Genomic DNA, 25,007 nt, shown 5'->3' on the forward strand with positions numbered 1-25,007 from the left:
AAAGTCCCAGGCATTCAGTGGATATCCGTATCCTCTCTAGGGCATTTCCACCTTTGTCATACGGCCTTTGCCACAAGTCCTCTAATGACAAAGCAGTTCTCTTGCCACACTGGTGATAGTGTTAGAAAACTCCCCTTTCATTCATACAGGTGTTTAAAGCAAACAATATCAGAGAAGACAAATAGGAGTAATACATGACAGAAAGGAGAACCGAGGTCAATATTGTGTATGCAGGCTCACACACACACTTGGAGATACAGACACATGTGAATGCTGAATTAAAGCCTCAAGATGATCTCACACACACCCTAACAAACAACCACTTTGTCATTATACAGTCATCTCTGCTACAAAGCTTCCCCATGTGATCCACAGAGAGGATACGGTGTCCCAGCAATAATGATGGATGCCAGCTGATTCTACCCTCCAAACCCAGACGAGAAAGCATACACAAAGAGATGTGAGAATGGAGCAAAAAGATAGAGCATGGATCCTTTGTCTACTTAACAAACATTTTGAAGTGTCCCTATATTAGGTCTAGAGGAAATTGAGGTTCAGTTTCTACTTCACAGCTTTCAATTGATTGATTGACCAGAACAGACATGTAAACAGCTAACTTTGACATGTACTATTATTGAAGTGCACAAAAAGGTTTGTGGTTGCAATTTATTGTTCATTGCATACCTGAGAGCATGTTAGATTTCCCTAAGAGAACACAATAAAATCCCTAGGCATTCTTGGATGGAATAATACCATAAAGCAATGCAGGGCTGGTACATATACCTCAACAATATCTTGTGACCTGAACAAGAAAGGAGATGCTAACCAAGGGATGGCTGGGCTAACCAAAACACCAACCTTGCCCTCAGATCTCTTGTGAGGAATTAAAGTCATCCTGGCAACAAGGGTATCAATCTTACCTATGGCTTCCTAAGGCATTGACTTTATAGAAGAATTTTATGACAATTTTGAACTCCATCCAGGCTCTTCATATATGCAACCCCAGTAAGATAATGATGAGGGGAAACAGGACAGACTTGGAGGCTCTTTCCAACTGTGCTCTACCCACTGCATAGCCGACTTCTCAGTTTGTGCCTGTGTGTACGCACACACCTCTACACACTGTGGTGTACAATAGGAAATGCACCTAGTGTCAGAGAATTCAGACCTGCATCTATCTTAGGGGACTGCTGGGGGCCGGTAGTTGGAAGGTGGTCTCAGCAAACTGCCAGCAGGCACAAGGTGACCTTGTCCCTTCTCCCTGAAACTTCAGGCTGTTCTATGAGCACCAAGGATCTAGGGTGCATCTCTCCCTTACACCACAGGGCATAGTCATGGGAAGAAAAGTTAACAAAGATGACCCAAGACCTCAGAAAGAGAGCCCCCAATATCTCCTTCCCCTCTCCTTTGATCCTGTTCCTTGCATTATCTTTGTTGTATAAAGCTAGCTCTAAAAGAGGAACACCCAGGCTTCTTTGTTCATGAAGAAAACAAAATCCTTCAATTATTGAGACAAGGAATCTTCTCATATTTGCACCTTTGAATCTGTGCTATTTAAACATCACACTGAAAATAAGTTCAAACAAACAAAAAATTCCTTTGTGTGCACATTCTTGTGTGTAGGAAGGAGTGTCTTTGGTAATTTGGCCTAGATTTAAGGAAAAAAAGAATTCAATTGGCTACTTTTAAGCAGAACAGGCTCAAACTCATAAAACAAGGGAAAATTCAGTGCTCAGCCTGGAATGCGTATTGGCTTGCGTTCTCCAGCCTTCATTTCAATCTGTGTGGTAGAGTGGGATATGGTTATTTCATCAGCTGCCAATGAAGTTTGGAATGTCAATTTGGTAGCTAAGCCTTAACTCTAAATATTCATGCAGTGTTGGTAGCTATATTCTTATAGAACCACAGCCCACTTTCCTCTGGTAGAGTCATGCTTTGGCTGAGATGCTCTAATTGAATATAAGGATTGAAGAGAAAGTGGTAGAGGATAATATCAGAAAGTGGGAAAAGTTGACAGCATTTTTAGAAACCACTTTCAAGTAGAGTGCTGTTATAATCTCGCTTGATCAGAGAACAGGAGCAGCAAAGACAACACTTGCCTGTTAAAAATAAGGAAAAATCTCCACCTTTCACTTCCCACTGTCAAACCAGGCTGTGATGTCTCAAAGAACCTCATCTTATCTTATGACTCAGATGTTTATGTTTACTAAGCTTAAATGTATTGACATTTCTTGATTATTCAATTTCATTGTTACAATTATAAAAGGTTTTTTTAGTTCATAGTTATCTAAGTTTTCCTATAGCTAAATCAAATACCATGAAAATCCAACATCTGAAAATAAAATTGTAAGATTTTATAAATTCATAAAATTTACTATAAGAGTATATAATCAGTGGTGTTTAGCAGTTTTTCAGCCTTTCAAAAAATATTCATGTAACTGTTTTGACTTGTGGATGAGAATGTTTCTTTGAATGTTGTCTAAACCAAAATTTCTGTTTAGGGTATTTCAAGTTCAGTTCATAATATTTTGCTTTTGTTTTGATTCTTTTTCTTTTAAATTACCAGAACATTTTTAGGCATATTAGGTAAATAATTTAAAAGTTTTATCTTGTACCAAGATAGATATTAAATAAACAGTATGTTGGAGGATTGCACTAATTGAAAAACTAGAGCCTTTCAGAAACGTTTAGAAGAGTTACTCATTTCACAAAATGGGAAGGGACCCTGAAGTATTCAGGAATGATACAACTATTTCAGTAGCTTTGTTATACTGCCAACTCCAAAGATGGAACTCTGGAAATCATTGATTCTGAAAAAGTGTGCTTTACATGTTTTTTTTCTGTAGTCTCTTCTGAGTGTTTTGAGCTGAGCTGCTTATAAAATCTGTGTTAACAAGCAAGAGGCATAAGTGATCATCGAAGGCTGACAAACATTTGTTCCTTTCTGAGATACTTCAACATAATGTACCTGTGAAGTCAGCAAGTCAGCTCTTTGAGTTCATGTTGAAAGTTCCTGCCTTAACCTATGTGTTTGAAAATTTAAAGAGTCTGAGGGGCAGAGAGAAGCTCATCAGTTTGTCCACTTACCTCAAATGGCTTAGTAAGGAAAGAGAATTTAAGAGCTTTTTTAAAAAAATACCATATAGTGTCTTTTATTTGTTTATGTCAGAACTCAGTTTAGCATCTAGTTTGTAATTCCCTTTCTTTTTCATGAACATGTGCAGTTTTTGTACAATCCATTCCGTTTGTCATTCCCTCTGTATTATTAACTCCTGGACAGATAAAACAGACTTAGACTATTTAAATAGACATCCTATGTGTCAGCCTAGATCAGTCGTTTAGAACTTCGATGGGGGGAGGGGATGGTGGTTAACATAATGAGTCAGCAAAATTAATGTATTCTGGATTTTGGAATCTGAGCTCCTTTACCTGAAAGGAAATGTGTATCTGCAGAAGCACCAGAACCACTGTATGGAAGGTCTTAGCATTATTCTACCTGCTTAGACTCCATGTAGTGGGAAAAGCCCCAGGAAAGCAGCCAGAGGAGGTAGCTGAAGGAAAATGAGGATCCCCCAGCAATGGACCTTCAAATCTTAGAGTGAGAAAGCTCTCCAGGAAGAGAAACTCATGCCTCTGGTCACACTTGTCACTTACGAGGGAATGTAATTTATTCCCAAGTAGCTATTTGTTTGAAGTACTCATATTTGTGGAAAGTAGATGGATTAAAAACAGTAGGGTAGATGCAAAATAATTGGAAAAGAAAGAATGAAGGAATCTTACTGTGCAAAATATTTCAGTGGCAACGACAACAAAAGAATATAGTGTAAGGGCCAAGCATAGGCGTCAAGGCATTGTTAGAGTCTCTGTGGACTTAACTAAGAGATCTTGGTGTAGAGAGTGGGTCCAGCTGTCTCTGCAGACGTCTCTGATTGGAGTGGACCCAAGGCTACACTGAAGTGTGACTGTGGGCCTCCCTTCCTGGACCCTCATCTCCAGATCCTTTACCGTAGCCTTCTCACATCATGATGCCATATTTCTTTGCACCTGGGCACCAAGACCTCTCACATTAGCCCCTCAAAATCTAGCACCACTCATACAGTTCCTCTTTTTGATCTTCCGTCTCTCTCCCTGCTCCCCGGCCCACGAATGAAAAAGACTACTTTCCCCAGGCTCCGATCAAAGCTTACCTATATTGATTGTTCCTTCCAGCCCTTTTGTGTGTTAGCTGTTTCTTTTTTTCTTTTAGATGGGTTTGTAATCACAGCAATTGAGTTATCTAAACTACAATTGGTTCCTCTTTAGAGTTTCCAGTTCCTTGTTACAGTGCTCTGAACTTCTATCAATCATCTTTCTTATTCCTTTAGCATTTTTATTACCTCCTTTTTGAACTAGGGGTCTAGTAGTCTGGAGAGATCTGTTTCACTGTTTGTTCTTTCAGGGGATTTCTCATTCTTTTAATTGGGAGTAGCAACTCTCCTTTTCTGAGCAAAGTTGTGACTAGCCAGTAATCGCTTCCTTTGTCAATGGCATTTGATTAGACAATTACTAAAAATATAATGCTGTCTCCTATTTCTGGTAGAAGATATAGGTGGGGTAGCAACACTCTGGGATGGGGCAGGACTGGGAGAATACAGATCAGTTCCTTTGTCCTTCATATTATACTCCCTAAATGGCCTCTCTTAGACCTGCTTTCCTGCTAGAACTTCCTAACAGAAGTGACTCAGGGTGGCCCTCTTGTGGTGGAAAGGCATTCCCAAGGCCCTTTTCTGGAATGAAATGAGAGGTAGCCCTAGAACAGTTCCTGTATTACTTAGCTTTTGTTGTCATCATTATCAACATCTCCCAAGTAAAGAATCTGAAAATAATATAGTGAGATGCTAAAAACAAATTTGAAAACCGTAAGGAAGATCTGTCTCTAGTCTTAAATAGCTCACATTTTTAAAATGTTTTATTGTTTTGTTTCCTCAAAATATAGACCAGTACTTTAAAAAATAAAATAAAACAGATAGTTTGAAACTATTTCTTTTGAATATTTCTGTCGTCTGGAAATGCCTGTACATAAGCCCCATGACAGATTTGCTTGGCTAAAAAATCTGTTGACATGTCACCATCCCTCAGAATAGAAGAGACAGCCAGCATCCCGTGATTCTAGGGAAAAAACATCCAGCACTGGGAAAATAGCACGTTAGCTGAAACACAACAACCTAAGCATGTAACTTCCATGGATAATAAATACTTTGTGTGTGACTCTCATTATTGTATAATCTAAAACAGATTCTAATAAGTGTCAACCTATTTCTTTTGCTAACACAGAGTCCGAACTCTGTCATTCTAGGACTCAAATAACACAGGACCAAATTTCACAGACTCAGCTGTAGAACTTTATAAAAATTAAGAAAACTGGGCCTCACCACTGGATGGTCTAGTTCAGAAAGTGGAGGAAATTTCCAGCTTTAGGAACTTTTAAATAATTCTTTGAGCGATTGCAGTGTGCAGCAAGGCCTGGGAGTAACACAACACGGGACTGTGGTCCCCTTGGTGGAACACTATGGAGATTACCAGGAGAAGCACCCCACATTTGCTTATAAATTTGTTTCATGGAATACTCAGGAAGTGGACAGTCATGCTGCAGGTCACATTTCAGGGATCTTCAGAGTTGATGGAGCTTGTTGAGGACAAAGATTTGTCTTATTCTTCTTCCAGTCCTCAGGATCTAACACTACAGCTGGCCGAGAGCTGGTGCTCACAAATACTTTTTAAGTGGAATGTTAATTGGAATGCCCAAGACCTCTCCCTAAGAATGGAAGATCGTTTCATGTTCAAGAGAGTTCTGCTAAACAACTGAGATGTATCATAAAGCGCTTTGAAAATTGTAAAGGGCAGACATTATTCTAGAAGGAAGGATTATTTAAAATGCCACATGTAATAGCTTCTTTTTTTTGGCTGTGTTGGGTTTTCGTTGCTGCACGGCCTTTCTCTAGTTGCAGCGAGCAGGGGCTACTCTTTGCTGCGGTGCGCGGGCTTCTCTGCAGTGGCTTCTCTTTGCGGAGCACGGACCCTAGAACGCGCAGGCGCAGTAGTTGTGGCACACGGGCTTAGCTGCTCCGCGGCATGTGGGATCTACCCGGGCCAGGGATCAAACCCGTATCCCCTGCAGTGGCAGGCGATCCTTAACCACTGCGCCACCAGCGAAGTCCCCTAGTTCCTAAATTATAATATGCTATAAGAATGAGTTCAGTTTTTCAAAGTCATCTCTTTTCCAATTTTTTCCATATCGTTTACAATGAAAATAGAAATACAGTACCCCTTTAACTGGTAAATATGTTTAAAGAGTAAAAGAAAAAGGGGCTGAAAAACTATACAAGCAAAAATCAGAAGCCACCCAGTATAAAGAGATTAAATAAATAACTGCTTCTTGGTGCTTCAAGATCATCCTTCAGACAGGAAACTGTAAAGTAATTGTGCAGTGGTATACTAAAGGCAAGTTGGTGCATTTATCCCTAGATTTTCTTCCATCACTAAGTTAAAGTTCTTTTGTCTTCGTATTCTGACCGAGGATTTACATTATTGAAGGATACAAACCTCTTTAAATAAATAGCCATGAAGATAAATACTCTGTTACATGACTCCTGTGTTATACTTGGAAGATGAAGTATTAGCTCCCTCATTTGGGACTTAGAAGAGAACTGAATTTAAGATTTAATGAAGCCAGAAATAAATGTCTCACACCCCAAACTCTTATCCCTGGGTTCTATTCCCTTCCTTGAGCTCCTTGGAATTTTAAACTTTAAGGCACTTCTCCAGGAATTAGAAGACCTGGATTCTATTCCTGGCATTGCTAGTTAGTGCCTTTGTGACCTTGAGCAAATGGCTTAACATCAGGGCCTCTTTCCTCAGCTGTAAAATTAGAAGCTTGGCTAGATGATTTCAGGGGTTCTTTCTGGCTCTAAAATTCTGTAAGTCTGGAAACACCTGCTAGTGACATTTATGCACTCATTGCTCTTTCCCCCTTTCCAAAATGTTTTAGTTTGTGGCTTAATAGCATCATTTATATAGATCTTTTCAAACCCTTTCCAGGATTTCCTTTTTTTGTTTCTTGATAGCAGCTCATGTTTCTACATTTACTTTACATTAAGAATTGTTACATGCATTTCTTTGCATATTTGTTATACACTGAAATGGGATTAGTATGACATCAGATATGAATGATTCTTCCAAATTCTCTCTAATATATAGAGCAGTAATTTGAGTCACTTTCATATTTGAAGGTTTAAATATTTAAATGGATTAAAAGTGACCTGGATTGTGCAACAAATTGCATTTTTTTCCATAAGGTTTTCAGCCATTTGACACCTGCTTGAAAATGTCAGGCACTTCAAGATGTCTGAATATCACTATAGGGCTGGGTATACCAGCATCTGTTTTCAAAATCCATTCGTTTTATGTACATAACAGCAGGATCTTTTCTTAAAACAAAGCTTTCTTAGAAATTTTTAGTGGAAAGGTTCAGAAATACCTGAGCTGAGTATTTATTGCCTTTGTGTGCTGTCATCTAATTGCATTGCTTTATTTCTCTGGGGTATGAAATATAGCATGGAAATTTTAGCTAATATGCATAAAAAATTATTCAACAGAAAGGGTTGGTAAGTACTACAATTAATGGTAGACTTGGGAGAAATTCTGTCAAAGTTTTTTGTCCCTAGTTTTTTATTCTATTTTTGATATAATTTAAGGTCAACTTTACCATGACAAGAAGCAGATGAAGCACCTGCAATAAATAATCACTGGGACATCCATGAAAAAGGGCATCGAAACAGGTACTATTGAGGGATAGTATAGAGGATAGCACAACATAATTCCTCCTGTAATTAGCTACAGATTATCTGAAGTTCAGATAGGGTGTAGAAAACAGTTTTAATTTGATTTACCAATGACACATGGAAGTTAAGAGGTCTGGAGTGGAAGAGAGGTCCGGAGTGTCCTGATAAGGGCAAAGGCAGAATGAACTAACATTTCTTAAGTGCCTGGCACTGTAAGGACCCCCTCATACTCTTACAACATCCTTGCAAAGTAAATATAATTATCCCCTTACAGGAGTAACAAACTCGAAGTTCACACAGATAAATAGTGGCAGTAATTTGAAACCAATATCTCTGTGACAAAATTCCAGGGTCTTCAGTTAGAGAAACTGTTTCCAAGACCTACTTCTCTGCATGGTCAAGTTTCTGTGAATTTTGGCAAGATACTCTGCCTCTTTGAACCTTGGTTTTATCAGTAAACTTGGGTTAATATCTACAGACACATTTTCTGAGAGTGAGCTAAGATAAAGATACCTTAGATATTAGAAGTACTTAGCACAGAGCCTTGCAGAGAGCTGTCTCTCCATGAGTCATCACTATTATTACTCTAACTATTGTCGTTGTCATTGCTTTTGAGATTTGGGGGCGGGGGGGTGGTTTTTGCTTTTGATGCCAGGCTTTCAAAACACAGAGTATGATTTCATTCAATTGTCCTACGTGTACTAAAGTCCTACTATGAACAGGTCATTCTTAGTCAACTTTTTAACTCCCCATGAAATATTTATCTGGAATCTGGAAGCAGGCAAAAATAATGTGACAGGGATTATGTAATGCTTTAATGACCACACAGACTTTAGACTTAGGATAAGCCCATATTATTTAAACTTTTATGTAGTTTATTTGCTGAATTAGGCTGCAGCACACCTTTATTGAAAACAAGTACATGGGTATCTCATTGGTTTTTTCCTTATCACAATAAGTATCATCCTCTCCCATGGGCTTTGATTTCCACTAGCAGAAAGACATCACCATCACTATAGATATAAGCAGCAAGCTGCCATAGAATCACAAAGAACTAGAAGGCTGGTCTTCATATATGCCATTTCTACTTTATTTCAAGACAGAAGTTTGATACCTTTTCATAAATCTTTTGAGATTATATATGTAAAATTTCTGCACATATTGTTCTGCCACATCCAGAGACCAACTTCCAAAGGCATCGAAAAGTACATTTTTAAAAGGGGAAAGAGAGAGGTAGGCAAAGAGATGATTATTGCCTGTAAAAAAGGAGTTAACTTTTCCAAATAAATGGAATGTAAAATTGGCCATTGTCATTGTGTGATATTAACACCAGCTCTTTTGGCAAGTTTGGAAATACTGGGCTCCCTTATAAAAGTTAAAAATGTCCTGGACCTGGAGTTGTTTACCCAGAGTAGGAGCTGCTCTAAAGTTACAGAGCTCTGGTTGGAAGAGATGGCTTGAAGGCCGCCTCCGAGAAACTGACGTCACAGTAACCTCAGCTGCTGCTGTGACATGAGCTGAGTAGCTTTTTGATTTGTGAAATGGTGGAGGTTTCAAAGGGACTTGTCAGTATCTCTCTGTTAAATGGTTGGACTTATTTTGCATTCCCATTTTGTGCAAAGAAGCAAGATTCACCGTGCTGAGACTTTTCTCTTTAAAACAACCGGCTGTCCTCCCATTGCTAGATTGACCAGTGGTCGGACATCCATAGGATTTCTCCCCAGAGCAAAAAGGTATGTTTCTTTCTGGCAGTTTGAAAGCAAGTGACTAATTGTGGCAAAATATAGAGGGCCGCTGTTGACATATTTGAAACTGTGGATACTGTTTAAGTGGAGGGTGATTTCAACATCTGTCTGATTCAGTGTCTGTGTCTTGGCTTAAAAACAGTGGAACAGGGTGCGTAACGGATTTTACTGACTCCCAGGGAAGAGAAGGTCCAGCTGCTGTGAGTGGATTTCCTGACTCTGGACTGATGGTACCATCTGCTCTCTGAGACTGTGTTTTTGAAACACTGCTTCTCAGTACTTTGAACACCACTTTCCCTACCATAAGATTTCACTAAATTTATTTTTTAGAACACTATTTTCATTAGGATGAAGACTTTTTAACATTTGCAAAGTAAAGTTCACAACCCTTGAAATTGCTGGTATTTGAAAATTGCAGTGAAAAATAAATCAGTGAAATTCATCCAAGATGATGGTTTGCTTACTGCATGATAAGTGTTTCTGTGATTTGAGTTGAAGTGCATGCCATTCATAATGGGTTAATCTGCAATTAGGAGGGAACCTTACCACTAGAGCTTCTACTGTTTAAGCTGGTTAAGTTTAGGTGTTTGTTTATCCAAGCCAAATGCATCTTTCAAAGCTTTTATGAGCTAAGAGAAGTAAAATCAGTGCTCCTGTATTTGGGATATTTTCTAGTTTGAATATATAACTGGAGAGGAAACAAGGAGAAGATAATAAAATGAAAAGGCAAAATTGATTTCAGAATTGCACGTGGTAGTATCCCTTTGACCCTATTGGAACATGAGGAACAATTCTGAAATAGCAAGAAATAGGAATTTTTTTAAATTCCCTTTTGCTTTGTAACAAAATCAAGTCAGTTTTCTTTGAAAAAATGCATTCGCCAGTGAACAGTAGGGGAGGAATAAGGTCTTATAATCAGTTGAAATGATGCAAGTGATTCATAATAGCCTAGAGAAAGGGCTAGAGAATCTTGGAGGCAAATGGTGCATAACTTTGATGGGTATAGATGTGGGAATTCCTAATTCTTCAAAGTTAAGAGGAAGCAAAGCATCTCCAAGGCAAATGATGGTTCTAAGAATTGTGAGATTGACAGTACCTACTGTGTGTGGCATTCCTATTGGAATATGTAACCTCCTACAAGTGAAAATTTTTCAATTATATGAAAAGCAGTATGTTTATAAAAAGGAAATCAGAGAGCAAGAAACAAACACTCTGAACAAGACTCTCAGAAGAGAGAAGTTGCAATCGAGTCAACTCCCCTAACGCTGTTTCATTTGTTTGGCTAAAGTCCAGTTTTCAATGGGGGAGATGAAGGTTGAAATGGTAACAACCAAGGTGTAGTGAGAAGGGAGCACCCCTCAGACGAAGAAGTGTTACCATGACCTACTTGAGGCTAACATGGGAAATAGAAATGATTTATTGTGAAACTTCTGTGTTACTTTTAAATTTTGCTTCCTAGTAGGGCCGGAAGGTTAGCAGAACTCTTTTCCTCCCATCCCCATACTTATGCAACCCACTCACAACCCTTCTACAATTCTGGCTTCCGGCCTTGGGGAGGGGGAAGTAGGTTAAAATGGATTATGTAATGCTCGCTTAGAGTTGTTGGGGGAAGAACGTGTGCATGACTAAGTAGTGCAGCTCCCTCTGTCCTTTTACATTTGCTCTAATCAAATTTTATTCTGAATGACATTCTGGAGGGAGTGAAATGAAATGGAGAGTGAAGGGTGTAGATCGCAGAAATTCTTCCTTATCTCCCACAGAGATACCAATATCTGTGGGCGAAAACAAGTGACAACTAGGAACAAAGAGAACTTTTATATTTGCCTCAGCAGAAAGCACTGAGATTGAGTTTTTGAATCGGCTGAGCCATTTTACCCCATAACTTTTCATTACAGAACGTTATGTCCCTACAAGATTGCTCTATTAGTTGGATTTTTTTTAACATTTAGGGAGAATTATAACAAAAGCAGTTTTATATAAGATTTGTCTATTCAAATTTTTGCTAACAATAAAAAAGTTTCCTAAATATTTAACCTGCCTTGTATTCGTAAAATACTTGAAAAATACTGAGAGCAAAGGAAAACTGTTAAAAATATGAGTTCACACAATTACACTTGCTTCTATGAATCTTCTAATTAAATCAAAATCAAAATCAGTTTTATTCTAGAGGAAGATAAATAAAAGGAAGGAGGGTAGGGGGAACACAAAATAAAAGGAAGGAGAGTAGGGGGAACACAAAACGGGAGGGAGACAAGGACAGAAGGAAGAAACCAAGAAACAGGCATTTATTGAGCATCCATTATGGTCCAAAGCAGTGTTAGTCGCTTTGATTAAGCATTCTCTTTCGTGCACATTTAATTCTCCCAAAACTCTATGGACCCCACTTTATTTTTAGAGGAGAAAGCAATATATTTAGCCGTATTACATTTGACATTTATGACAAGACATAGATACTAGAAAGGTGAAATAAACCCTCCCACAGAAATTGGCACAGATATTGCCCTATAGGAATTTTCTTTCCAAGGCTTGTTTTTTATCCATAACCATTACATTTTAAGGCACTAGATATTGCTCTGGTCCTGGAAAGGGGAAGCTCTGTAGATTGGCCCTTCGCCGTATTAAGTGATGAATTTGGCTCTTTGCAATGAAGTGCGGGATTCTGTCTGCTTAGGGAACATTACCTGGGTTCATGTATAGTCCTGTTACCAGGGGCAAGCCTGATTGAGGGTTTTCCTGGATGATCTTCTTCAAGTAGGTAAAAAAGAAAAGGGTCTTGTGCCCTTTCACCCTGACCTGGAAGTGGTTCAAGAAGAGTTAGAAATAAAAAGAAAAATTGGAGCCATTTGCTACATAATTGTAGGAGAAACTTCATGATGATTTCTGAACATTTACAGTGTTTAAAGATGGAATGAAACATGGAGTATCATAGCACCTCTTCTCCAGGTAGCTTGAAATTAGTTTGCTCTCTTTCTGTAACACCCTTGGTTAAATCTAGAACTACCTCTTGATGTCTGAAACCACTTCACTCTTCCTAAGTAGTTTCAATGTTAAATACCTGCTAGTCAGCAAGATAGTTTCAGCTCACAGTTAATTACATATAGTTTAAAGCAGTCTGCAGTCTCAAAATTAGCACTGTCTGCATTTCCTGCGAATAGTTATTAGATGAACCTAGAAATTAATAGGTAATCAAGATCAATAACAGATTCACCAAAACACAAAATTCTGTACATTCTTTACTATCTTCATTTTGTTATGTCTCCATCGACACATTTATTTTGGGACAACTTGCATTTGCTGTGGCAGGTACTTGTGGTCCCTGTCTCACAGGATTGGAGGGTAGCAAAAGGAAGGAAGGATGACAGAGAGGATGGAAAATGAGATTAGAAAAAAGGCATGGCTGAGTGGATAAAATGAGACGTGATAGTGTTTTTAATGGCTAAATCTGAAATTACTTGTTTTTCTTGGCTGAATTAGTCATAGTTTTATGAGTGCCAAAGAAATAGGTAAGGATGATCAAAGTATCTGTAGCAAAATTTTTGATAGAAGAGTAACCATATAGATCCCAATATTATTAGGGTGTTTTTGAGGGTGGAGCCCTGCATATATCACTGACATTTTAAAATCCTTATTAGTCTATTATAATTCATTAATAGATTGCAACTCAAAAATACATGTTTGGAACAATTTACCACTTGGATATGCATGTTCAGAGCAGTCTGACAAAAATCGAATGTCTTCAATGTTTATGTTATATTTGGGATATAAAATATGTGGCCGTCTTCTATGACTGCAGAATGGGGCTTACTTCCTGGTTATGTGGGCTTCATTAGACAATGCCAGAACCCAGGCAGCTACTGAGTCTCGAGAACTTTGCTCAAAATTAGCATCAGCTACCACCTGGTAAGTTAAGACATTTTGGTCATGGCCAAATTAGCTTTTTTTGGCCAACTCTTTAGCTTTTTAAAAGCTAAAGAGTTAAGACTTCTTATAGGCGTGATTATCTTAGAAGGAGATTCAAACATTTTAAATGTGCATTTCTACCCATTAAAAAATGTATCTGACTTTAGTAATAAAAATATTCTCAGTGGATGTCAGCACAAGATTTTTTAAATCAAAAAATAGGGAAAATTTTATATTTCTCAAACCAATTTGCAGTCCATATGTCATTTAATCTTGGTAATAACCCTGTGGATATCCCCCATTTTAATATAAATAAACTAAATCTCAGAAATTTTAGGTGATTTATAACAGAGTTACCAATCAGGTATTTTAAAGTGCATCTTCAGATCCTGAAAACACATGCCCTGAATGCTAGAAACCTAATTATTTCAGTCACTCCTTAATATGATAAAGAATTTCCCTGCAAACTGATGAAAACGTTTTTTTCATTTCTCTGTATTCAGTATCAGAAGATAGGTTCTGATATATAGTCTATTAGAAGGAAAAAAGAGCATGGATAAGTGTTAACATATGGCTTTCAGGATAATTTTGCTGCTTTTACATTTTACTTGATGAAATAAAATAATGACAGTATTTTTTATGCTTTAGTTTGGTTTCTTGCTGATACATCAGTCCCAGACTTACTACCAACATTGGGGTCTTATTGATACAGTAATCACGTTTGCCACAAGCTTGAACTCTGAGTGTAAAATTGAGATTGTAGCCCAATACCATCTCAGGACTTTAAGTCACAGAAATATATAATCTGGTTGCATCAGAACAGAAGGAGTAATTCCATTGCAGCAGAATCCACCACAGTTGTGTAGATGTGACTAAACAGTTGAATTTCGTACTTCCACTCTTAGATATTCATGAAAAATTCTATGTTCAGATTAGGTGGTTAGTTAAATGAATACTTATATCTCACACATGCATTTAACCAATCTGTCCACTGTAATTTTCCTGTCTGGTCTCAGAAAGGGGAAGAAAAAAAGTTTGGATGATACTTTTTTCTTTGACTGTGTTAGTTTCTCCTTAGGCAGATATTTTTGTCATCTCTTCTTTTGAGTCCAATTTTCCTAAAGTTTGTTTATGTCAATGGCTCTTGACAAACTGATAAAATGTTTCCAGAAAGCACATGGATTTGGAACTCTCTCTTGTTATGTTTATATTAGGCTTTGTTTTAAAGGCAAGTGAGACTGCTTCAAATAAAACAGCTCCAAGCTTCCAAGAAACAGTTAAGAGAAGGCAGAGACGGGCAGAAACACCCCTTCACTAACACTCACACGGTTGCCATGGACCTACATAAGCAGTGGGAGAACACAGAGACTAACTGGCGCAAGGAAAAGATGGAATTACTGGACCAGTTTGACAATGAAAGAAAGGAATGGGAAAGTCAATGGAAGATCATGCAGAAGAAGATAGAAGAGGTACAAGTTGATTTGTTTTGAATGCACTGGAAACTTAAAACTCAGAATGAAAATTCTGTTGGTTCGTTTTGTATTGGAAACTATTTTTACTTTCCAATTCCACCTAAAAGATGCATGTCTCAGTGATATTTACTAGACCAAAAATAGCATAACCTAACCCAATGTTACCGTAGAGACTATGCTTATTTTATAGTTTTGCATGCAAATTAGAACTTGAAATGTCTTTCTAAAGTGTATCAATTTATTATTTTCTGACTAGAGTGCCGTGGTATCAAAAGTGAGGTATGTATTTTGCATAAGTTTTCAAATTCCGGGCCCAGGGTGAAAACAGAAGAAAAATATAATTAGTAGAACATATTTTAGTAAAATTATAATTGGGCATTAAAATACAGATCTTTTCAGAGATGACTTATGAATAATGTCTACTAAAGACAGTTATGTATTAGATAATTCAGTATAATCCAAAAGAGTGGCATATATCAAAAAGAAAATGGAGGTGGACATGGTATTTATCCTGGCAAGGTGTGGCACATTTATTTGGAAAGAATTTATTAAAAATGACATGCCGAGACTCTAATACAAATAATAATTTTATTCCTTCACCCTGTTTGGCCCAGAATATTTCCTTTAAGTATCTGCATTGATGTATATTCAAGCTTGTTCCAACTGAAAATTATTTATACTTATCTTGCTTTCTTGTAACATTCCCTGCTGTTGACTTATATGGTCTTGTGCACATTGCCAAGGCAGTTATTTTAACAGACTCCTTGGCCTTTATTCACAGACAATCAAAGCTGGTGCTTTATGTGTTTATAGTGCAAATATTTTTCTTATTAACAGCCCTATAATTGGTTATGAATAAAATAAAATGGGCATGCTAAAAGGAAAAATAAAAAAGAATAGCCATGTGACTACTCTAAAATAAAGCTGAGAAGGCAGCCCTGTAGTAGATGATTACAGATTGAAAGGAGAATTTACTTCTCATCCTTCTATAGTTTGGAAAATGCGTTTTGCTTGCTCTCTTAACTTCTGCACCCAGAGGCTCAGATTGGATCAACAGGGAGATGGCTAGGTCAAATCAAAATCCACAACTCCAATTCGAAACCTGAACTCATTGGCTTCCAAAGGTTTGGAAGGTCCAGTTAGTAATAATCTCAGATAATTCTAGCATCCAAGCAAAATAATTAAGGGAGTCAGGATTAGTCTAGCCAGTTGTTTAAGCCATGTAGCTAAGATATTCTGCTGTCCGGTTAAATTTGTTATTGTCAAATAATTATTCTGACAGCTCTGTAGATTCCATCTATGGAAAACATTAGCCTTATCAATTAGCAGGCATTAAACATACTTTAAACATAGGTGATAGTCCATAGAAATACTGACAGAAGGGCTGGAATATTTTTTCTTTATCTTGGATAGTAGCTGTGGTGCTATTTATGTCATTCTGCCTGCAGTATACAACACCATACCTGGGAATATGTTTACATAATGTGCTTACCCAAACTACCCACCGAGAGATGATGCTGTTCAATACCTGAATACTAGCATTGTGCTCCCCTTATCATACTAATATAGTTGTCCCTCGGTATACATGGGAGATTGGTTCCAGGAGCCCCTGTGGATACCAAAATTCATGGATGCTCTCAAGTTCCTTATATAAAATGGCATAGTATGTATGTATTTTTTCCCACTTCCAGCTTTGTACCTGTAAGAATGTACCTTCTTAGAGGCTACAAAGCTGGGAGTAGAAAACAGGAGGAAATTGTCCGCACATGTCACAGAAAATCAAGACAATATTTTTAACTAAAATTAAAAATCAACACTTGGAAAAAATGTAACATGCCACAAGCATAATAGACTGTATTTCTTTCGTATTTATCACTAAGCTCTGTGTATTAAATCAGACACAACTTATTAAGCCATATATTAGAAAATTATACATTTCCCGGTGCATGCATATAACTTCTGTGATTCCAAGTAAAAATGTCATTAGTGAGAGGATCAATGTTAGGTATTAAGATGCTAATGATTCTTTGTTCAGCAACTATCCACAATCATTGCATTTGCTATTACAAGATGAAGATGTACGTACTTGGATCTTTGAAACCTAGATTAATCCAGATAGATACCCTTAATAGAGTTACTAGATGCCTGGCAATTTTTTTTATCACATTGCCATCTTTCCTGATTGTCTCCTTTGATCAGATAACCATTGAAAAGAGCTAGGTACCGAGTAACACAGATTTCCTTTTACAAAATAAATGGTTTTCCATCAATAATATAATGATATTTGTTTATTCATACTTCACCTAAGTCCCCAAGAGAATTTAAGATGTCGAATAAAATTCTATGTAAGGTAAAGTATTCCAAAACTAGAAGAGAAAGATGAAATGAAGACAAGAGGAAGTATCCTTTGTGAAATGCATGCAACAAATCTCTTTCTAGTAAGTGACAAAAAATGATCAAATGCATGTTTCTCAGTATTCAGAAAACAAAAGCAAACCTATTTCCCAGAAATAGCACTTTCGTCCCTGATTTTGCAACTAAAGTAATTTTGTTTCCACCCATGACTCCTCTAAAAGAGGACGGTGCTACCAATAGCATCCTTAGATTTAGCATGGTGTTTTGAGGGTTGCTTCTTATAATGTCCCTCAAAGTCAGCCAAAATTATAATGGCCACAAATGTTCAGTACAGATAATTTTACAGGCACCAAAACAGTTGATTCATGGCTGCAATTTGATGCTATCCTGACTTCATCCAACTACAGATTTATTAGTATTTACAGCATAAATGCATGGCATATCCTTCAGGCATTAACTATATTATAGTGCTTCACTCATCTGAGATTTAGGTAAATATTGAGCAGCAGTAAATCTGTTATTCTTTTTTTTTTCTTTTAACATCTTTATTGGAGTATAATTGCTTCACAATGGTATGTTAGTTTCTGCTGTATAACAAAGTGAATCAGCTATACATATACATATATCCCCATATCTCCTCCCTCTTGTGTCTCCCTCCCACCCTCCCTATCCCACCCCTCTAGGTGGACACAAAACACTGAGCTGATCTCCCTATGCTATGCGGCTGCTTCCCACTAACTATCTGTTTTACATTTGGTAGTGTATATATGTCCATGCCACTCTCTCACTTCATCCCAGCTTACCATTCCCCCTCCCTGTGTCCTCAAGTCCATTCTCTACATCTGTGTCTTTATTCTAGTCCTGCTCCTAGGTTTTTCAGAACAATTTTTTTTTAAGATTCCATATATATCTGTTAGCGTATGGTATTTGTTTTTCTCTTTCTGACTTACTTCACTCTGTATGACAGTCTTTAGGTCCATCCACCTCACTACAAATGACCCAATTTCATTTCTTTTTATGGCTGAGTAATATTCCATTGTATATATGTGCCACACCTTCTTTATCCATTCACCTGTTGATGGAAACTTAGGTTGCTTCCATGTCCTGGCTATTGTAAATAGAGCTGCAATGAACATTGTGGGGCATGACTCTTTCTGAATTATGGTTTTCTCAGGGTATATGCCCAGTAGTGGGATTGCTGGGTCGTATGGTAGTTCTATTTTTAGTTTTTTAAGGAGACTCCATACTGTTCTCCATAGTGGCTGAATTAATTTACATTCCCACCAACAGTGCAAGAGGGTTCCCTTTTCTCCACACCCTCTCCAGTGTTTATTGTTTGTAGATTTTTTGATAATGGCCATTCTGACTGGTGTGAGGTGATAACCTCATTGTAGTTTTGATTTGCATTTCTCTAATGATTAGTGATTTTGAGCATCCTTTCATGTGTTTGTTGGCAATCTGTATATCTTCTTCAGAGAAATGTCATTTAGGTCTTTTGCCCATTTGTGGATTGGGTTATTTGTTTTTCTGATATTGAGCTGCATGAGCTGCTTGTAAATTTTGGAGATTAATCCTTTGTTAGTTGCTTTGTTTGCAAATATTTTCTCCCATTCTGAGGCTTGTCTTCTCGTATCTTTTATGGTTTCCTTTGCTGTGCAAAAGATTTTAAGTTTCATTAGGTCCCATTTTGTTTATTTTTGTTTTTATTTCCATTTCTCTAGGAGGTGGGTCAAAAAGGATCTTGCTGTGATTTATGTCATAGAGTGTTCTGTCTGTATTTTCCTCTAACAGTTTTATAGTGTCTGGCCTTACATTTAGGTCTTTAATCCATCTTGAGTTTATTTTTGTGTACGGTGTTAGGGAATGTTCTAATTTCATTCTTATACATGTAGCTGTCCAGTTTTCCCAGCACCACTTATTGAAGAGGCTGTCTTTTCTCCATTGTATATTCTTGCTTCCTTTATCAAAGATAAGGTGACCATATGTGCGTGGGTTTACCTCTGGGCTTTCTATCCTGTTCCGTTGATCTATATTTCTGTTTTTGTGCCAGTGCCATACTATCTTGATTACTGTAGCTTTGTAGTATAGTGTGAAGTCCAAGAGCCTGATTCCTCCAGCTCCATTTTTCTTTCTCATATTGCTTTGGCTATTCGGGGTCTTTTGTGTTTCCATACAAGTTGTGAAATTTTTTGTTCTACTTCTGTGAAAAATGCCATTGGCAGTTTGAGAGTAGTTTGATTGCATTGAATCTGTAGATTGCTTTGGGTAGTATAGTCATTTTCACAATGTTGATTCTTCCAATGCAAGTACATGGTATATCTCTCCATCTGTTTGCATCATCTTTAATTTCTTTCATCAGTGTCTTATAGTTTTCTGCATACAGGTCTTTTGTCTCCTTAGGTAGGTTTATTTCTAGGTATTTTATTCTTTTTGTTGCAATGGTAAATGGGAGTGTTTCCTTGATTTCTCTTTTAGATTTTTCATCATTAGTGTTTTGGAATGCAAGAGATTTCTGTGCATTAATTTTGTATCCTGCTACACTACCAAATTCATTGATTAGCTCTGGTAGTTTTCTGGTAGCATCTTTAGGATTCTCTATGTATAGTATCATGTCATCTGCAAACAGTGACATTTTTACTCTTCTTTTCCGATTTGGAAAAGAAGAGTTTTGTTTTGTTTATTTTTCTTCTCTGATTGCTGTGGCTAAAAGTTCCAAAACTGTGTTGAATAACAGTGGTGAGAGTGGGCAACCTTGTTTTGTTCCTGACCTTAGTGGAAATGGTTTCAGTTTTTCACCATTGAGAACAATGTTGGCTGTGGGTTTGTCATATATGGCCTTTATTATGTTGAGGTAAGTTCCCTCTATGCCTACTTTCTGGAGGGTTTTTATCATAAATGACTGATGAATTTTGTCAAAAGCTTTTTCTACATCTACTGAGATGGTCATATGGTTTTTATTCTTCAATTTGTTAATATGGTGTATCACGTTGATTGATCTGTGTACATTGAAGAATCCTTGCATTCCTGGGATAAACCCCACTTGATCATGGTGTATGTTCCTTTTAATGTGCTCTTGGATTCTGTTTGCTAGTATTTTGTTGAGGATTTTTGCATCTATGTTCATCAGTGATATTGACCTGTAGTTTTCTTTCTCTGTGATATTTTTGTCAGATTTTGGTATCAGGGTGATGGTGGCCTCGTAGAATGAGTTTGGGAGTGTTCCTCCCTCTGCTATATCTTGGAAGAGTTTGAGAAGGATAGGTGCTAGCTCTTCTCTAGATGTTTGGTAGAATTCACCTGTGAAGCCATCTGATCCTGGGCTTTTGTTTGTTGGAAGATTTTTAATCACAGTTTCAATTTCAATGCTTGTGATTGGTTGGTTTATATTTTCTATTTCTTCCTGGTTCAGTCATGGAAGCTTGTGCTTTTCTAAGAATTTGTCCATTTATTCCAGGTTGTCCATTTTATTGGCATAGAGTTGCTTGTAGTAATCTCTCATGATCCTTCATATGTCTGCAGTGTCAGTTGTTACTTCTTTTTCATTTCTAATTCTATTGATTTGAGTCTTCCCCTTTTTTTCTTGATGAGCCTGGCTAATGGTTTATCAATTTTGTTTATCTTCTCAAAGAACCAGCTTTTCTATCTTTTCTATCATTTCCTTCATTTCTTTTTCATCTATTTCTGATCTGATCTTTATGATTTCTTTCCTTCTGCTAACTTTGGGGTTATTTTGTTCTTCTTTCTCTGATTGCTTTAGGTGTAAGGTTAGGTTGTTTATTTGAGATTTCTTTTGTTTCTTGAGGTAGGATTATATTGCTATAAACTTCGTCGTGTTTTCATTGTCATTTGTTTCTAGGTATTTTTTGATTTCCTCTTTGATTTCTTCAGTGATCTCTTGGTTATTTAGTAGTGTATTGTTTAGCCTCCATGTGTTTGTATTTTTTACAGATTGTTTCCTGTAATTGATATCTAGGCTCATAACATTGTTGTCAGAAAAGATACTTGATATGATTTCAATTTTCTTAAATTTACCAAGGCTTGATTTGTGACCCACGATATGATCTATCCTGGACAGTGTTCCTCGAGCACTTAAGAAGGAAGCATATTCTGTTGTTTTTGGATGGAATGTTCTATAAATATCAATTAAGTCCATCTTGTTTAATGTATCATTTAAAGCTTGTGTTTCCTTATTTATTTTCATTTTGGATGATCTGTCCATTAGTGAAAGTGGGGTGTTAAAGTCCCCTTCTATGATTGTGTTACTGTTGATTTCCCCTTTTATGGCTGTTAGCATTTGCCTTATGTACTGAGGTGCTCCTATTTTGGGTGCATAAATATTTACAATTGCTATATCTTATTCTTTGGTTGATCCCTTGATCAAAGTGTCCTTCTTTGTCTCTTGTAATAGCCTTTATTTTAAAGTCTATTTTTTCTGATATGAGAATTGCCATTCTAGCTATCTTTTGATTTCTATTTACATGGAATATCTTTTTCCCTCCCCTCACTTTCAGTCTGTATGTGTCCCTAGGTCTAAAGTGGGTCTCTTGTAAACAGCATATATACGGGTCTTGTTTTCGTATCCATTCAGCCAGTCTATGTCTTTTGGTGGGAGCATTTAATCCATTTACATTTAAGGTAATTATCGATATGTATGTTCCCATTTCCATTTTCTTAATTGTTTTGGGTTTGTCATTGTAGGTCTTTTCCTCCTCTTGTGTTTCCTGCCTAAAGAAGTTCCTTTAGCATTTGTTGTGAAGCTGGTTTGGTGGTGCTGAATTCTCTTAGCTTTTGCTTGTCTGTAGAGGTTTTAATTTCTCTGTCGAATCTGAATGAGATCCTTGCTGAATAGAGTAATCTTGGTTGTAGGTTTTTCCCTTTCATCACTTTAAATATGTTCTTCTACTCCCTTCTGGCTTGCAGAGTTTCTGCTGAAAGATTACCTGTTAACCTGATGGGGATTCCCTTGTATGTTATTTGTTGTTTTTCCTTTGCTGCTTTTAATATTTTTTACTTTGAATTTAATTTTTGATAGTTTGATTAATATGTGTCTTGGCACGTTTCTCCTTGGATTTATCCTGTATGGGACTCTGCCCTTTCTGGACTTGACAATTTCCTTTCCTATATTAGGGAAGGAATATAGGAAATAATCTCTTCAAATATTTTCTCAGTCCCTTTCTTTTTCTCTTCTTCTTCGGAGACCCCTACTATTCTTATGTTGGTGCGTTTAATGTTGTCTCAGAGGTCTCTGAGACTGTCCTCAATTCTTTTCATTCTTTTTTCTTTATTCTGCTCTGTGGTAGTTATCTCCACTGTTTTACCTTCCAGGTCACTTATCCGTTCTTCTGCCTCAGTTATTCTGCTATTGGTTCCTTATAGAGAATTTTTAATTTCATTTATTATGTTGTTCACCATTGTTTGTTTGGTCTTTAGTTCTTCTAGGTCCTTGTTAAATGTTTCTTTTATTTTCTCCATTCAATTTCCAATATTTTGGATCATCTTTACTATCATTACTCTGAATTCTTTTTCAGGTAAACTGCCTATTTCCTCTTCATTTGTTTGATGTGGTGGGTTTTTACCTTGCTCCTTCATCTGCTGTGTATTTCTCTGTCTTCTCATTTTGCTTAATTTATTGTGTTTAGAGTCTCCTTTTCGCAGGCTGCAGGTTCGTAGTTCGTATTGTTTTTGGTGTCTCCCCCCAGTGGGTAAGTTTGGTTCAGTGGGTTGTGTAGGCTTCCTGGTGGAGGCGACCGATGCCTGTGTTTTGGTGGATGATGCTGGATCTTGTCTTTCTGGTGGGCAGGACTGCATCCGGTGGTGTGTTTTGGGTGTCTGTCAACTTAGTATGATTTTAGGCAGCCTCTCTGCTAATGGATGGGGTTGTGTTCCTCTCTTGCTAGTTGTTTGGAATGGAGTGTCCAGCACAGTATCTTGCTGGTTGTTGAGTGGAGCTGAGTCTTAGTGTTGAGATGGAGATCTCTGGGAGAGCTTTCACTGTTTGATATTTCATGGAGCCGGGAGGTCTCTGGTGGACCGATGTCCTGAACTCGGCTCTCCCACCTCAGAGGCTCAGGCCTGACCCCTGGCTGGAGCACCAAGATCCTGTAAGCCACTTGGCTCCTAGTGCTGGAGGGTCTTCTGCAGAGGGGGGTGGTGGCTAGGGCTCAGCTGGGGCTCACGGCCAGGGCAAGGATCTGGGAGCAGAAGTTCTCTGTTATTCTTTGAATACTAGATGTAGTGCAGATATAGGTTGTGACTGTAAGATGTAGAGTCATTTGCTTTAATAGTTCTCTGACTGTCTTTGGAATTTGACAAGCTTTCCCAGAACACAAGCCTGAAGAGAAAGCCAGTAATAGCCTGCAGATTAAACTGAACTCTCAAGAACTAATTTGGGGCCCACTTTAGCATAGACTAATAGATAATCAACGCCTTAGAGTTCTATTGTATTACCTAGGACAGGGTCACATTTGTTTTAATTAGGACAGGAAACATTTTTTGAATGTATGTAGCCTTGGAAATAAAAAAAAAAAAAGTCTCAGAATTACCTGTCCCTCACCAATGTACTTCCAAAAGTAACATATTTTGATTGCGAAATGTCTACTTAGGGACAGAATTAGCTGAGTTACTATATGAGATTGTCAACTATTTAGATAGTTAAATGTTGGCATATAGGATCATATATTTTTAAAATATGACCTTAATGTTAGTTAAACTCTTGCTTCTCTCTGAAAGCAGTTAGAGAGCATTGCCAGTAATTGATTTGAGTCATTCCAATTTTGTTAACAGTGCTTCTGTATGATCATGATATCTATACATAAACACAGGTTTGTTTCATTTTTGAATGGGTTGATTTCTACTCAGAAGAATAGAAATTACCATCCATGCTTTGACCTACTGAAAGTAGTCTTTATGGTTCCTCAAAGTTGTTCCAGCTAATCCAGACTTTAGAAGTGTTATTTGGAAGCATAAGCATTCGTACCATGGGGTAGTATGTAGTAATATGGCAGAGAGAGCTCAGAACAGTATGCTTAGTATCAAAAATATTGAGAGAGTGGATTAGGGGGAAATTTTTATCTTTGTTTTCTTTACAGCTCTGCCATGAAGTAAAGCTTCGGAGGAAAATCAACATGAGTGAACGTGTGATTATTGATCTTGATCGTGAAAAGGCCATTCAAGACAAAATGATGGAATCTTCTCCAAATTATCCCAATTCAAGACAATGTGAATTTACAGGGATGAATCACAGGGATGGTCTGGGAAAAAAAGGTAAAACAGAGCAGAGCTTACTCAGTGAAAGAAATCAAATGTGTAAGGAACAAAAAACAATCAAAAAATCAAAAGTAGGGTTAATAGATTCTATGGCCACAGACAACCAAAAGGAATGTGAGACCCCGCCTGACCTGAGAACTTCTGAGGAAGAGAACAAGAGCTGCTCTGGCGCCCTCAACACAGTAAGTAAGCCAGGATTGGCCTAGAACTGTTTCTAAAGACATATTTACATTTCAAAGGGCTAACATGCTATTGCTTATATGTATAAAGGCTCTTGAAGAACTTGCCAAAGTTAGTGAAGAATTATGCAGCTTTCAAGAGGAAATTCGAAAGCGTTCTAACCACAGAAGGTAGGCTGGTACATCTATGATGATTTTTATGTTGGAAAATCAAAAAGAATGTTGTTTTTAGTTAATGAATCCAAACTTCCTTTAGCATCTAACACTTTG

The 25,007-nt window shown here is 37.4% G+C and overlaps 1 protein-coding gene across 5 annotated transcripts in view; it reads left to right on the forward strand.

The window, feature by feature from the left end:
• KIAA0408 overlaps positions 1-25,007 on the forward strand; it is a 34,828-nt gene that overhangs the window by 3,884 nt on the left and 5,937 nt on the right. For 2 of the 5 annotated variants that reach the window (XM_082633531.1, XM_082633533.1), the window contains exons 2-5: positions 7,734-9,553; positions 14,694-14,934; positions 24,381-24,740; positions 24,829-24,908. In XM_082633531.1, coding sequence (XP_082489657.1) covers positions 9,405-9,553; positions 14,694-14,934; positions 24,381-24,740; positions 24,829-24,908 — 830 coding nt within the window. In that variant the 5' untranslated portion in view covers positions 7,734-9,404. Of the gene's footprint in view, positions 1-2,578; positions 9,554-14,693; positions 14,935-24,380; positions 24,741-24,828; positions 24,909-25,007 lie in introns of those variants that run through there. The other 3 variants (XM_082633535.1, XM_082633532.1, XM_082633534.1) reach the window with 3 other exon arrangements.

Source organism: Mesoplodon mirus (assembly GCF_964341445.2).
Source record: "Mesoplodon mirus genome assembly, chromosome: 10".
Taxonomy (NCBI): domain Eukaryota; kingdom Metazoa; phylum Chordata; class Mammalia; order Artiodactyla; family Ziphiidae; genus Mesoplodon; species Mesoplodon mirus.